Genomic DNA, 11057 nt, shown 5'->3' on the forward strand with positions numbered 1-11057 from the left:
TTATTTAATTTGAAAATTATATAATTGCATGAGTTTTAAAGATTATTTGATTATATAAAGAAAAATAAAAACAAATTAATGTAATATTAGTTTCACTTTTACATATACTAGTACAACGATCCTTTAAAAATAACTTTTGAAAGTGTATGAGTTTTAATGTATAATTGATTAAATAATAGAGAAATAAAGAAAAAAATGTTGAAATAATATTAGTGAATTGCGAAGTACACATTATTAGTAGTATTTATTTCATTTAAAAGTTTCCTAAAATCGAAAGTGCATATTTAAGTGACGAATAAAAATAAAAAAGTGTTATTTTAAAGGACGGAGAGGTTATTGATTTTATAGTAGAATATGTGGTTCACTTATCCAAAATAAAAATAGAATGGGATTTAGGTCGCGGATGTAGTGAAATGGCACACTGAGGTATTTTTTCACGAACAAATGGAGAATTTTTTTTTTAACTAAAAGGTAGAAATTTAGTTATGAAATACTATTCTTTTTGTGTATAAATCATTTTTAGGAACATGCGGCAATCTTATTGAACCCTTAGGGCATCCACAATGGGACGCCCTAAGCGACGCCCTATGCACCGCCACGTCAGCATTTTATCCTCTTCCTACTCCACCTGCAGTGGGGCGGACTATAGCTCGCCCTAAGCGACGCCCTAAGCATTTCACTATTTTGTATTTATATTTTTATTATGTTTGCAAATGTAAATAAAAATAATAAACAAATAAAAACAACACAATTAAAGGGAAATTCTAATTTTACTTAATTAAAAAAAAGTTACAAAATAAGAAATAAAAAAAAGCACTAAATACAAAAAAAGGAGGCTAATCTAGAGAAGTCCCAACTTGCGGTTGAGGCCATCGATCATCCGCTGGATGCCCTCGATTTGAGCCGGGTTGGTCGCCTGCATGAGGGTGGTGTGCGCGTCCAACAACGTCCGGTAGTCGGAGGAGGTCGCCAAATCCGCGTATGCATGGGCCGCGGTCGAAGTCGCGGACGGCGTCGAACCCGGGGCCGGCGACGGGGCTTGCTCAGGCGGCGCGACGGAGGAGGATGTGGCCTTGCCCTTGCCCTTGGCAGCCTTGACGCCAGGGAGATGCCGGGAGGACATCGGTGTGCCGGAACTCTCATCCTCGAACACCGGACCGTTGAGGTCCATCGGAGACGCGCCGCTATCGCTACTTGTATAATCATTGAAGGTGCGCTTCGACGCCCTCCTCCTCGCCGCCGTCGATTGGGGAATCACACCACCAACGAACTTTTGCTTGTCCCTCAAGAGCGCCCAGGACTGTTAGTGCTTGAAATCGCCGTACAATGAAATGTACGACTGCATCGCTTTGTTCCGCACATCCGCGAGACTCTCGCCACTGGCCTGCTCCCTCTCGCACTTTTCGTACTCCGACGCGAACAAATTTACCTCGCTTCTTTATTTGATCCCAGTTGCTTGCGGAGCCGCTCCCTCGCGGCGCTTGTACGCGTTCGGCGGCTTGGCCGCGTTGTATTTCTCGGCGATGCGCTCCCAATACGCAGCCACCCTCTGGTTGTTGGCGTACACCGGATCCTCCGAAACATCAATCCAACATCTCGTCAAGACGATGGATTCGGGGTCGGAGTAGTTCGTCCTGCCCGGGGCGAACTCTTCACACACCTCCGTTTAGGCAACTTCTGGGCTCGTACCTTTGTCCGCTTCTTCTTGGTGGCGGACCCGTGAAGCAGCGGCTGCCGGCCGCGGCGTGCGGCGGCGGCGGAGGGGCGGTGTGGAGACGGCTCCATATCGGACAGCCCATATGAGTCGGTGAAAAAGTTGGGATCGTACTCGGCGTTGGTGTCGAATGGCCGGTATTCGTCGGGTTCTGTACCCGGCCATCGTGCACCACCGAACATCGGACTATTCGGATAATCTCCGGAATCCATCTTGCTTGAAAATGTAGTGAATTTGATGAGAGAGTGAAGTGAGAAAAATGAAGTGTGAAAAATGAAGTGAATTTGATATATATAGGTTTTGAAATTTTAATAAAATTAAAAAAAAAAAAACTAAACCGCGTCGCATCGTCCGTGACCCATCGTCCGCCTCGTCCACAGTGACGGATGATGCGACGGACGATGGGTATCCTCCGCACATCATCCGCGGACGATGGGTTACCCATCGTCCGCCCCATTGCGGATGCTCTTATTCGAGTCATTTCTAACCTTTTTTGAGCTTCAATTGTTACCAAATTATAAAATGAACCTCCATCTCCATAAATACTCCTCAACATACATTCTTTAAAGAGTTCAACTTTCATTAATCAATTCACTCTCATGCTTTCATATTTTACATGTTCCATCTTAAAGTTGGGAGTCTTGTGATTGAAGCAAAAGAACACTAATTCCAACCTCAAGTTTTATCTAGTTGTTTATCGCGTTCTATGATTTAATTGTTGATTTTGTTACTGTCTATGGGCATGTATAATTCATCCGTTCCATAAAAATAGGTTCAATTTCCTTTTCCATTCATCCCATAGAAATAGTTTGCATTCATTTATGAGAACTTTTTCTCATTTACTTTTATTTATGGGTCCATCATCCACTACGCTATTTCAATAATTTTTTTTCATCTCTCTTGTTTTACTAATTAAGGATTAAACTCGTATCATCCCCAAATGACCTCTTTCTTTAGGACGAATGGTATATAATTATTCTATGGATTTGGAATAACTCTTCATATTATACATAAGACTTTGCTTACTTTATTCAATTTTGTGGGATAATGCATCTATTTGCTTGACAACCAATGTACTCCTTCCGTCTCACGGTAAGTGAGATACTTCTTTTTTTGCATGTGTTTTGAGATAACGATAAATAAATAGTTAAAGTGAAAAATTAGTAAATAATAGAAAAATAATGTAAAGAGAGTATGATTTAATGATGTGTGATGGAATCGATTGGAAACATTGTAGTAAAATATCCTCAAAAAGGTAAACCTACTAATGAAGGTATTTTAAGGGTCTTAGAAACTGTTTGTGATTACATTCATATGACGTCTAACAAACCCTTACATGTTAACGTACTTTCTTTGTTGTATTGGTTTTCTGGATTACAAGAGATAATCGGGTGTAATACAACTCAAAAGAAGGAATACAGAATGGCAAAACTGAAACGAAATTACAACTGAAAATGAAACAGAAAACCGTGAACAAATTGTTAGTCGAGTCGAGGGCAGAGCTTCGACAGAAAGACAATGCAGAGAGGGAGGGAGCTTATGATGCAAGAAATGCTTTGTGAATGTGTGTAGAATGCATGGGCACCGAGCCCCACGACCAGGCCCAAAGAACAGTCCAAAGACCAAGTTCAAGTCTAAGGACACGGGCACGGGCTCGGGCTCGCGGCGGCGCGCGCATGTGCCCGCTTGGACTCTACAGCCCATCTTAGTCCACTAGAATTATTACATGTAATAATCCTTCTTATTAAATATTTGTTTAATAAGTTTGTTAATTTCAATGTGAGATAATTAACTTTCTTAATTAATCACATGGCTTCTCTCTTAGCTCACTTAATTAGTTTGCAATTTTGCACAACTTTAATCCATTATTTCTCACTCACCAGGAATTGGATTTGGGAAAATGAATATACCACGGTCATCTACTCCGAACGTAGATCGACGCTATATCATTTAATTTCACAAAATTAAATGTCTCATTCAAATTATTATTGGTCAAAATCTTTTGACCGGGCATAAGATTCCAACATGTTGTTTGAAAGGAAACTTAGAATGTCGAGTGATTCACTCTAGTAACTTGAAGTCGATAGTTAGAAAACAATTCTATGTTAGCTAATGGGTATGAGTTCGGGCCCAACAGAGACCCCGTCATCCGTCCCAGTACAGGGATGCGTGGAGGTGCCGATTCCCATGCGACCGGCGGTGGGAATCGGCGGTGGGGACGGCGGCAATGAAGATGATGAGGGTGGCAGCGATGCTGGTGGTAGTGGGGGGTCGTCTGGGTACGGATCAGACAGAACAAGTCTTCTGGCGCAGCGTCCTAGCAACATACAACGGCTTAAAGCCAAGGCACGCCCCTCCGTGTAAACCGGATCAGATCCGCAAAAAGTGGGAGAGAATTGCGAAAGCCTTCTAAGGGTTCGCGGGCATATACGAGAACAACCTGCGCACAGCTGAGAGCGGCTGCGACGAAGATGACGTAAAGGCACTGTCAATAAAGATTACGATGTTGGGAACCCCAAAGTTCAACTACTATGATGAATTTGAGGTTCTTTAGGACTCCCCGAAATTCAGGGTCATCTACGAGCAAGAGCGTGATCTTGGGCCGAAGCGGAAAAGACTTAGCATAGCCGGGAACTACAACAGCAGTGGCTCACGTTCTATCAACCTCAACGACAATGTTTCAGAGGAGCCCTCCGCCACTTTCTCTCGGCGCCCACGTCCCCAGGGCCAACAGTCCAGTATCCGTGACACTAGATCCGCCTCCTGCATTTCTTCAGCCGCGTCCGGCTCGCGCACGATGTTGTCTACACCGGTCTCGGTGTTGAAATAGAACTTGGAGGTCCAGATGATAAAGCAACTCCAGGAAAACGCCATCCGCTACGAAACCGCGACAAACCCGGACACTAGGGAGGTGTACTAGGAACTCATGCAGAGGCTCAGAGATGCTCACGGTTACGGAATCAGCGGTTACAGTTCGGAACCACCGGTTCCAATTTTGGAAATTATTGAACCGGAACCAAACCACAAGGGTGTTACGCGGTTACGGTTCAGGTTCGGAACCATCGATATTCCGACAATTTTTTATGGTTCTCACAATTTCAAACTGCCTGTTTCCGACGGTTTTTGGCAATTCCAGCTCAATTTCACGATTTTTCACAGTTCCAGCACGGTTTCAATTTCAGAAATTTGGAACCTGATTGAACCACGGTTCCAAAACTAACAGTTACGATTCTTTTTAAATCTCACAGCAGTTCCGATTCAGAACCTTAACCACCGGATATAGTTTCGCCATTAACCACCTGAACCGTAACCCTTGGGTCTTAGGCTCAGGCAGCATCTGGGATTGTCGAGGGAGGCAGCAGAGAGCAACAGCGGCGATGGAGAAGAAGCGGTGTTTTCCGATGTACACACCGAGTAAGAGGTTGCAGTGTTTTTTTTGTGTTTGATAAAATTTTATTTTTAGAAATGTTTTTAAACTAGTATAATTTCCCCACGTCTATAATTCAACTATTATTTGGTTTTAATTTAATTTCTAATTAATTTATGTATGGACAAATTTTTGTAGTTGGTGGAAGAGTGTTTTTACCTTTGGGCATAGCCTCCTACTGTGGATCTCACAAGAGATCCATATGCTAATGGAAGTACAGACTATCAATAATGAAAAATCAGAAATCTAATATGAATAGAATATTAAAATCACATTCAGGGTTAAAACAACAAACAAGAGCTCTTCTTGAACACACTACTCCAGAGTTATTAATTGTATAAACTGAACAATATAACAATGAAATGATTTACAATAAGAAAATTTAAAATGAACAAATAGTGACGTTTGGAAAAAAATTATAAAAATGTTTCAACTCTACTGATCTGCAACTCCATGAATAAAGCAGCCGAGAACAGTTTAGAGCGACATTTGATTTAAGTCCATTAGCATTCAAAGCTGCTCATAGCTCAAAGAGCTCTTAGCCTTGCCAAGAATGGACTGCAAACTCATAAAATAAATTCATCAAAACACTACTGTAAAAACAACTAAGAAAAGTAAAAGACAAACAAGAAAATCTTTCGTTGAAGAAGAAAAAATTAAGAAAAAGAGCTGTCGAAGCTAGATTGTTAGATTGATAGTTATGCCATTGCGGCACCCGCTTATTCAGATAGTACTGAGGATTGATGGCTAAACCCTAGAAATGCTGTGTATCTTATAGAAGTTTTCTGGGCTGAGTTGGGCTTTGGTATTACTGGGCCTATAATAAACAATTGGTGACTTTTGAAATATTCTTTATTCGCCTGCTTTTATGATATTTTAATATTCGTTCTATTGTTATAAAGTACTCCTACTATTTCCCTAAGAAAACTCTCATACTACTAATATATTTTGTCTAAAAATATATTTCCAAGCATTAAACTCATACCATAAGATTCTCGTTACTATAAAACAGCACATAACCTCAGCCATTCAAACATTCCACACACTAAATATGGAGGGAGCAGGGAGCAATACTCAATTTGCAACAGTTTTCAGTAAAACTCAGTAGTTGACTTCAAATTTAGATGGATCAAGTATTGGATGTTAATTTCTCTAAATTATTTTCTGATTTTGACCAAACCGACCCATATCCAATTCAATGTACCATAAAATGCTGTAACATAGACGTAGTAGGTGTTTTTCTCTTCAGACATTGATTTTGTCTAGGGAGAGAGAGAGCCAGCAAAAGATACATGTATCTTCATGAGAAACTCTATCAGAAACACACACACACAGATTGATTTTACAGCTCCTTTTGACTGAAGATATATAACAGAAATGGTTGTCATATGCTTACACAGAATAATATTGTTCAAAACCAATTTACCAAAAGATGTAGAGGCCTAAAGAAAACCTCCGTAAAGATTAACCAATTGCTCCCTCCTATTTCTGTGGCTTCTTCCACAACACCCCAAACCTCCTCAGCATGTTGGCATTTTTCTTCTTCAACTCCTCATCAAGATCGTCCGCATAAGGCGAGCTTATCTTCCCAGTCTGTGGGCTGTAATGACTGTCCATGGACCCCGTTCTCTCCATTATCTGCCCGTTGTTCCCTGCTGACAGCATTGCAGCAGCAGCCTCCGCAGCCTTCCTCCATTGATCCGATTGCACTTTCACCCTCCTCAGCTCAGCTTCCATCTCTGCATTCGCTGCTTGTGCCACCTCCAGCTGCTCCCCCACCCTCGCCGCTTTCTTGTTACTCTTCTCGATTTCCTCCACCATGTAGCTCACCTTCATGGCCGCCTCACTCTCTGCAGCCCTATCCGACTCCAAGTCACCAACTTCCTCACTCGTTCTACCATTCATCATTTGCTTCAGTTTTTCGTTTTCCTTTATTGTGCATTGCCACTCTACCTCCTTCTGTGCCAAACTAGCCTTCAGAGTTTCTAACTCGCTCTTTGACTCATGGAACTTCTTCTCCAGCTCAATCTCCCTCTGCCCCGACACAGAGCTCTCGAGCTTCATGGTGAGGCCCTCATTCTCCTCACATATACCTTGCAGTTCCGTCTCCTTGTCCATCAGGTTCGCCTTCAGCTCCTCGATCTCATATTTGGATCTCCGTACCTCCTTTTCCAGCTCGGACTCTCTCTGACTCGAAGCAGATTTGAACTTCTCCACCATTTCCATAGCATCCTGTATCTTCTCCACACTACGGCTTCGTTCTTCATTGTATCTTATCTCGTGGGCTTCTAAAGCCGATCTCAATTGCTCAACTTCGAGTTTCAAAGAACCAACCTCCATTTCACCTTCGCCTTTGCCTTGAGAGTCTTTGTTGCCACCACTACTGATGTCAGCCTGGAGTTTGCTCACGAGATCTTCCAAGAAATTAACACGAGCTCTCGACTGCTCCAGTTCAGAAGCAATGGCTTTATAAGCTTCAGTGGCCTTTAGTCCATCCAACCTCAGCGTCTCCACCATCTTCTTGGCCGTTTCCAGTTGCACCAGAGTCTCTCCAACGAGTGCCTGAGCCTGAGCTTCAGATTCTTTGCTATACATTACCTGCTGTTTCATTTCTTCCACGATCAAGAGTGTATCAGATAACTTCTCTTTCAATTTAAGGAGGTCGTTTTGCTCAGATTCCGAGTGCTTAGCTTGAGGGGCCTCGGACTCAGCTACCGTTTCAAGCTGAATCTTAAGCTGCGTGATTTCATCCAACGCAGACGCTAGTGCAGCCGAATCATGAGAGCTCTGCTTCTTGATAGCCTCAAGTTCAGATTGTGAGCCCAACTTTTGTTCCTCCGAAGATGGCTGCTCCAGGAGGTGTTTCTGCAACTCCTCAAGCTTCAAAGTTAAGGCCAAGAGCTGGTGGTTTGACTCCTCGGCATCTTTCTGGGCTTGCTTCTTCTGTGCTTCCGTAGAGATTAATTGATCCTTGACAACTTCCAGATCATGTTCAAGCTGAGAAATCTGACTCTCGAGCTCAGGTATTTTGCTAGGCCGCTTCTTCTGGAAGTCGAACAGATAATGTTCTTTAGCATAATACAGAATCTAGTACAAATTCTTAATGCAAGCAACCATCAATAAAAAGTTAGAACTATTTTTTAGCATACAGCCAATGATTCTTGCTGCAGAAATAGAGAAGAATGAGCTTTCTGTACCTCAGAGAGCGGGCTTCTAGGGGATTTGCGATCGACTACTTTAGGACTTCTCTCTTTTGGTGCTCGGTTTGCTTGGTTTGATGAAGATGCGGTAGGGTCTAAGAAACGCGGCCCTGTGTTGAGCTGACGCACTACCCTCGGAGAAACCTTTTGTGGAGCTTCTGATGATGCAGTTTGAGGAGAGGAGCTTTTGGGAGAAGCCTCAGAGGATATAGGTCGAGGAGAACTCTTCTGTGGTCCGCCCGAGTGACTGCTTCTGCATATTCACACCAAATTGTAATCTTCTCAAGAATGGCTTAAAATACAAAATCAAAAGTCTCTACAACGGTGGTGTAAATGACAAGTCCAAACAAGAATGCGCAACTAATGAACCATCTAAATTCTAAAACAAGAGCTCACAAGGTGAAACTAGTCTTAGTTTAGTACTCCTAGTATAATAAGAACCATCTCCACCAATTTGAAATGAAATTTTTAAAACTAAATAAAATCTTGGAAGAAGCATACCTTGGTTTAGGGGTCTGCATATTCTTAACCAGTGGTGACAGAGTAAATTGAATGTAGTAAATGAAAAAAAGGATTCAGGTCCTTAAATGCTTCCTACTACAGCCTGCAACACTGCCAGCAATTTCACAAGCTAAATAAGTTTTAGGACAGTGAAGTTTCTTAGAGAGTAAAAAACATGAGAATCCAATGAAAATAAATGCAGTGATGGGAGGCATCAAATGCATCTACCTAGTCTTCACGCAAAATACAGACAGAAGAAGGGTGTTGTGATGAAAAGGGAGTGTAATAAATGGTAAGGTGCAAGAACTCAATGATCAAGAATAGTAGGCGTGCAGCATAAATGCAGTCACGAGGCAATCACACCTATAAAAGGGACGGCCAAGTTGGAGTGGGGACACGACGGGGAAATATCACTTCCATCAGGGGCATTTTCGACAGACTACAAGATATCCTCCATTGCAGCCGAGATTGGTGGTGAAAAACGTTACCAAAAACCATTATAATAATCCAGATGATGAACCAAGTCAAAAAGCGGCTCTATCTAAGTCAAATGCAAAGATGCCGTATTTACATTTCGAAATTAAATTAATGGTTATTTCTGCTCATAATTATGCAAGCTGAGGGATTCTTTACTTTATTCATTTCCTTTTTTTATAGAGAGATGGACGAAAAGGCAAAACTGGAAGCAGAGCAGAAACCAAATAAGTTTGAGAAAAGATTCAATTTTTTTACCAGACCTTTATTTTTCTTCAAAAGTGCAAACACACGAACACAAATTTAGGAGTGCAACGCCATTTTCCATGTTCGACGTTTTCAAGTTGGAGGAGAAACCATTTTCTTCTCCGAACCCAATTTCTAAAAACCAAAGAGTATGACGATAGGACGTTCAGTTTTAAATAATCTGCTAGTTTAAATAACTACTCCTTACCAAGAAAATGTGGAATAATGTTGTGCTGCAGCAAAAGAATTTAGAGACATTTTTGGAAGAAAAAAGAAGGCATTGTTAGTGGGGGAAGGAGCTCGGTTATCTAGGCGAATAATGAGGGTAATTTGATGTGAGCAAGTAGTGGGCGCATGAGTTTAAGGGTGATAAAGTTTAAGACAAAATTTTAAGGATATACGACGACATCAATAGTTGTCGTTTAGCTTATCAAATTTGATCATATTTGGCCATTTCTTTTTTCCCTGCAACTATTACGTAATTTGCATTTGTTCCTTTTGCCTTCTCGTGATTTTGTTTTTTCTTTTATTAAACTTCCTCCGTCCATTGCTAAATAAGGTATTTCTTTTTATACAAAATTTAAGAAAATGAAGTTTTGCTCAAGTGAAAAGAAAGTGGAGTAGAAAAAAATAGTTATTGGATTAGTAAATATTTTGGGTGATCCCTACCGATTAACCAGCTAACGGTTTTATAGAAAGCATTATTAAAGTTATTAAATTATTTTGTGGAAGGTTTTTCTTATGTTATGAAGTAGAGGAATTAGAGTTATTTAAAAATTTTTATGAATGATGAGAAAGAGAATAATGGTTTTGAATGAACATTTCTTTAAGAATACAATTAGGATTTATATGATCATTATAAATTATAAGAATACACATTCTATGACATAGGGATATAATTTTGAATTGCATGGTTTTGAATGAACATTTCTTTAAATTGTTATTATACATTATCTCGTTAAACCTAAGGAGTATATACTACTCCCTCCGTCCCAAGGAAGATGACTCATTTCTTGGGCGGCATGAGATTTTATGCAGTTATATTTTGTGTGGTAGGAGAAGAGAGTAAAGTAAGAGAGAGGAAATAAAGTATAAATAAAAGTGTTTTTATTTTAAGTAATGAGTCATCTTGATGGGACAAACCAAAAAGGAAAGTGCGTCATCTTCAATGGGACGGAGGGAGTATATTTTGTGCTCAAGTATTGCTAAAATTAAATTTGGCCATGTGGCTAATGAAAGGTCTTGGACTCTTGGGTGTGGTTTGAACTTTGAATACCATTACTCCTCTTTTTTTTACGACAGTATATATTCATGTTTGGGTGGGGTTTGAATACCACCTCCTTTGTTTTACTCCTTCGGTAGGCTTTTTCCATAATTCTAGTTCGTTCCCAACAAAAGTATGTACTCTTTTCATTTTTTTAGTCCGTCCTTTTAATTTTGAAAAGTCTTTTTCTGTAATGAAGTAAGACCAATTCTCCATTCTTAGAGCATCCGC

The 11057-nt window shown here is 40.8% G+C and overlaps 1 protein-coding gene across 6 annotated transcripts; it reads right to left on the reverse strand.

Annotated features, from left to right (window-relative positions):
• Window positions 1-6342: 6342 nt before the first annotated feature.
• LOC125185258 (interactor of constitutive active ROPs 3-like) lies at window positions 6343-9898 on the reverse strand. 6 transcript variants are annotated; one of them, XM_048081764.1, is made up of 5 exons: window positions 9771-9787; window positions 9206-9281; window positions 8843-8953; window positions 8339-8594; window positions 6343-8186 (listed from the first exon to the last, which is right to left on the reverse strand). In XM_048081764.1, exons 3-5 carry the CDS (start codon window positions 8860-8862, stop codon window positions 6624-6626), a joined length of 1839 nt encoding a protein of 612 aa, XP_047937721.1. In that variant the 5' UTR covers window positions 8863-8953; window positions 9206-9281; window positions 9771-9787; the 3' UTR covers window positions 6343-6623. The 6 variants fall into 6 exon arrangements, with proteins under 6 accessions (XP_047937721.1, XP_047937718.1, XP_047937720.1 ...); XM_048081761.1 differs by lacking the exon at window positions 9206-9281 and having other exon boundaries at window positions 9771-9898; XM_048081763.1 differs by lacking the exons at window positions 9206-9281; window positions 9771-9787 and adding an exon at window positions 9580-9738.
• Between the last annotated feature and the right edge of the window lie 1159 nt (window positions 9899-11057).

The sequence above is a fragment of the Salvia hispanica genome, chromosome 4 (genome assembly GCF_023119035.1).
Source record: "Salvia hispanica cultivar TCC Black 2014 chromosome 4, UniMelb_Shisp_WGS_1.0, whole genome shotgun sequence".
Lineage (NCBI taxonomy): Eukaryota > Viridiplantae > Streptophyta > Magnoliopsida > Lamiales > Lamiaceae > Salvia > Salvia hispanica.

What these genes read in the sequence shown, in the direction of transcription:
- LOC125185258 (XM_048081761.1), bottom strand. Translation starts at nt 8,862, where the DNA reads ATGCAGACCCCTAAACCAAG. An exon ending in ATGCAGACCCCTAAACCAAG is followed by an intron (nt 8,595 to 8,842) that starts GTATGCTTCTTC and finishes GTGAATATGCAG; the next exon opens with AAGCAGTCACTCGGGCGGAC. An exon ending in CTAGAAGCCCGCTCTCTGAG is followed by an intron (nt 8,187 to 8,338) that starts GTACAGAAAGCT and finishes TTCGACTTCCAG; the next exon opens with AAGAAGCGGCCTAGCAAAAT.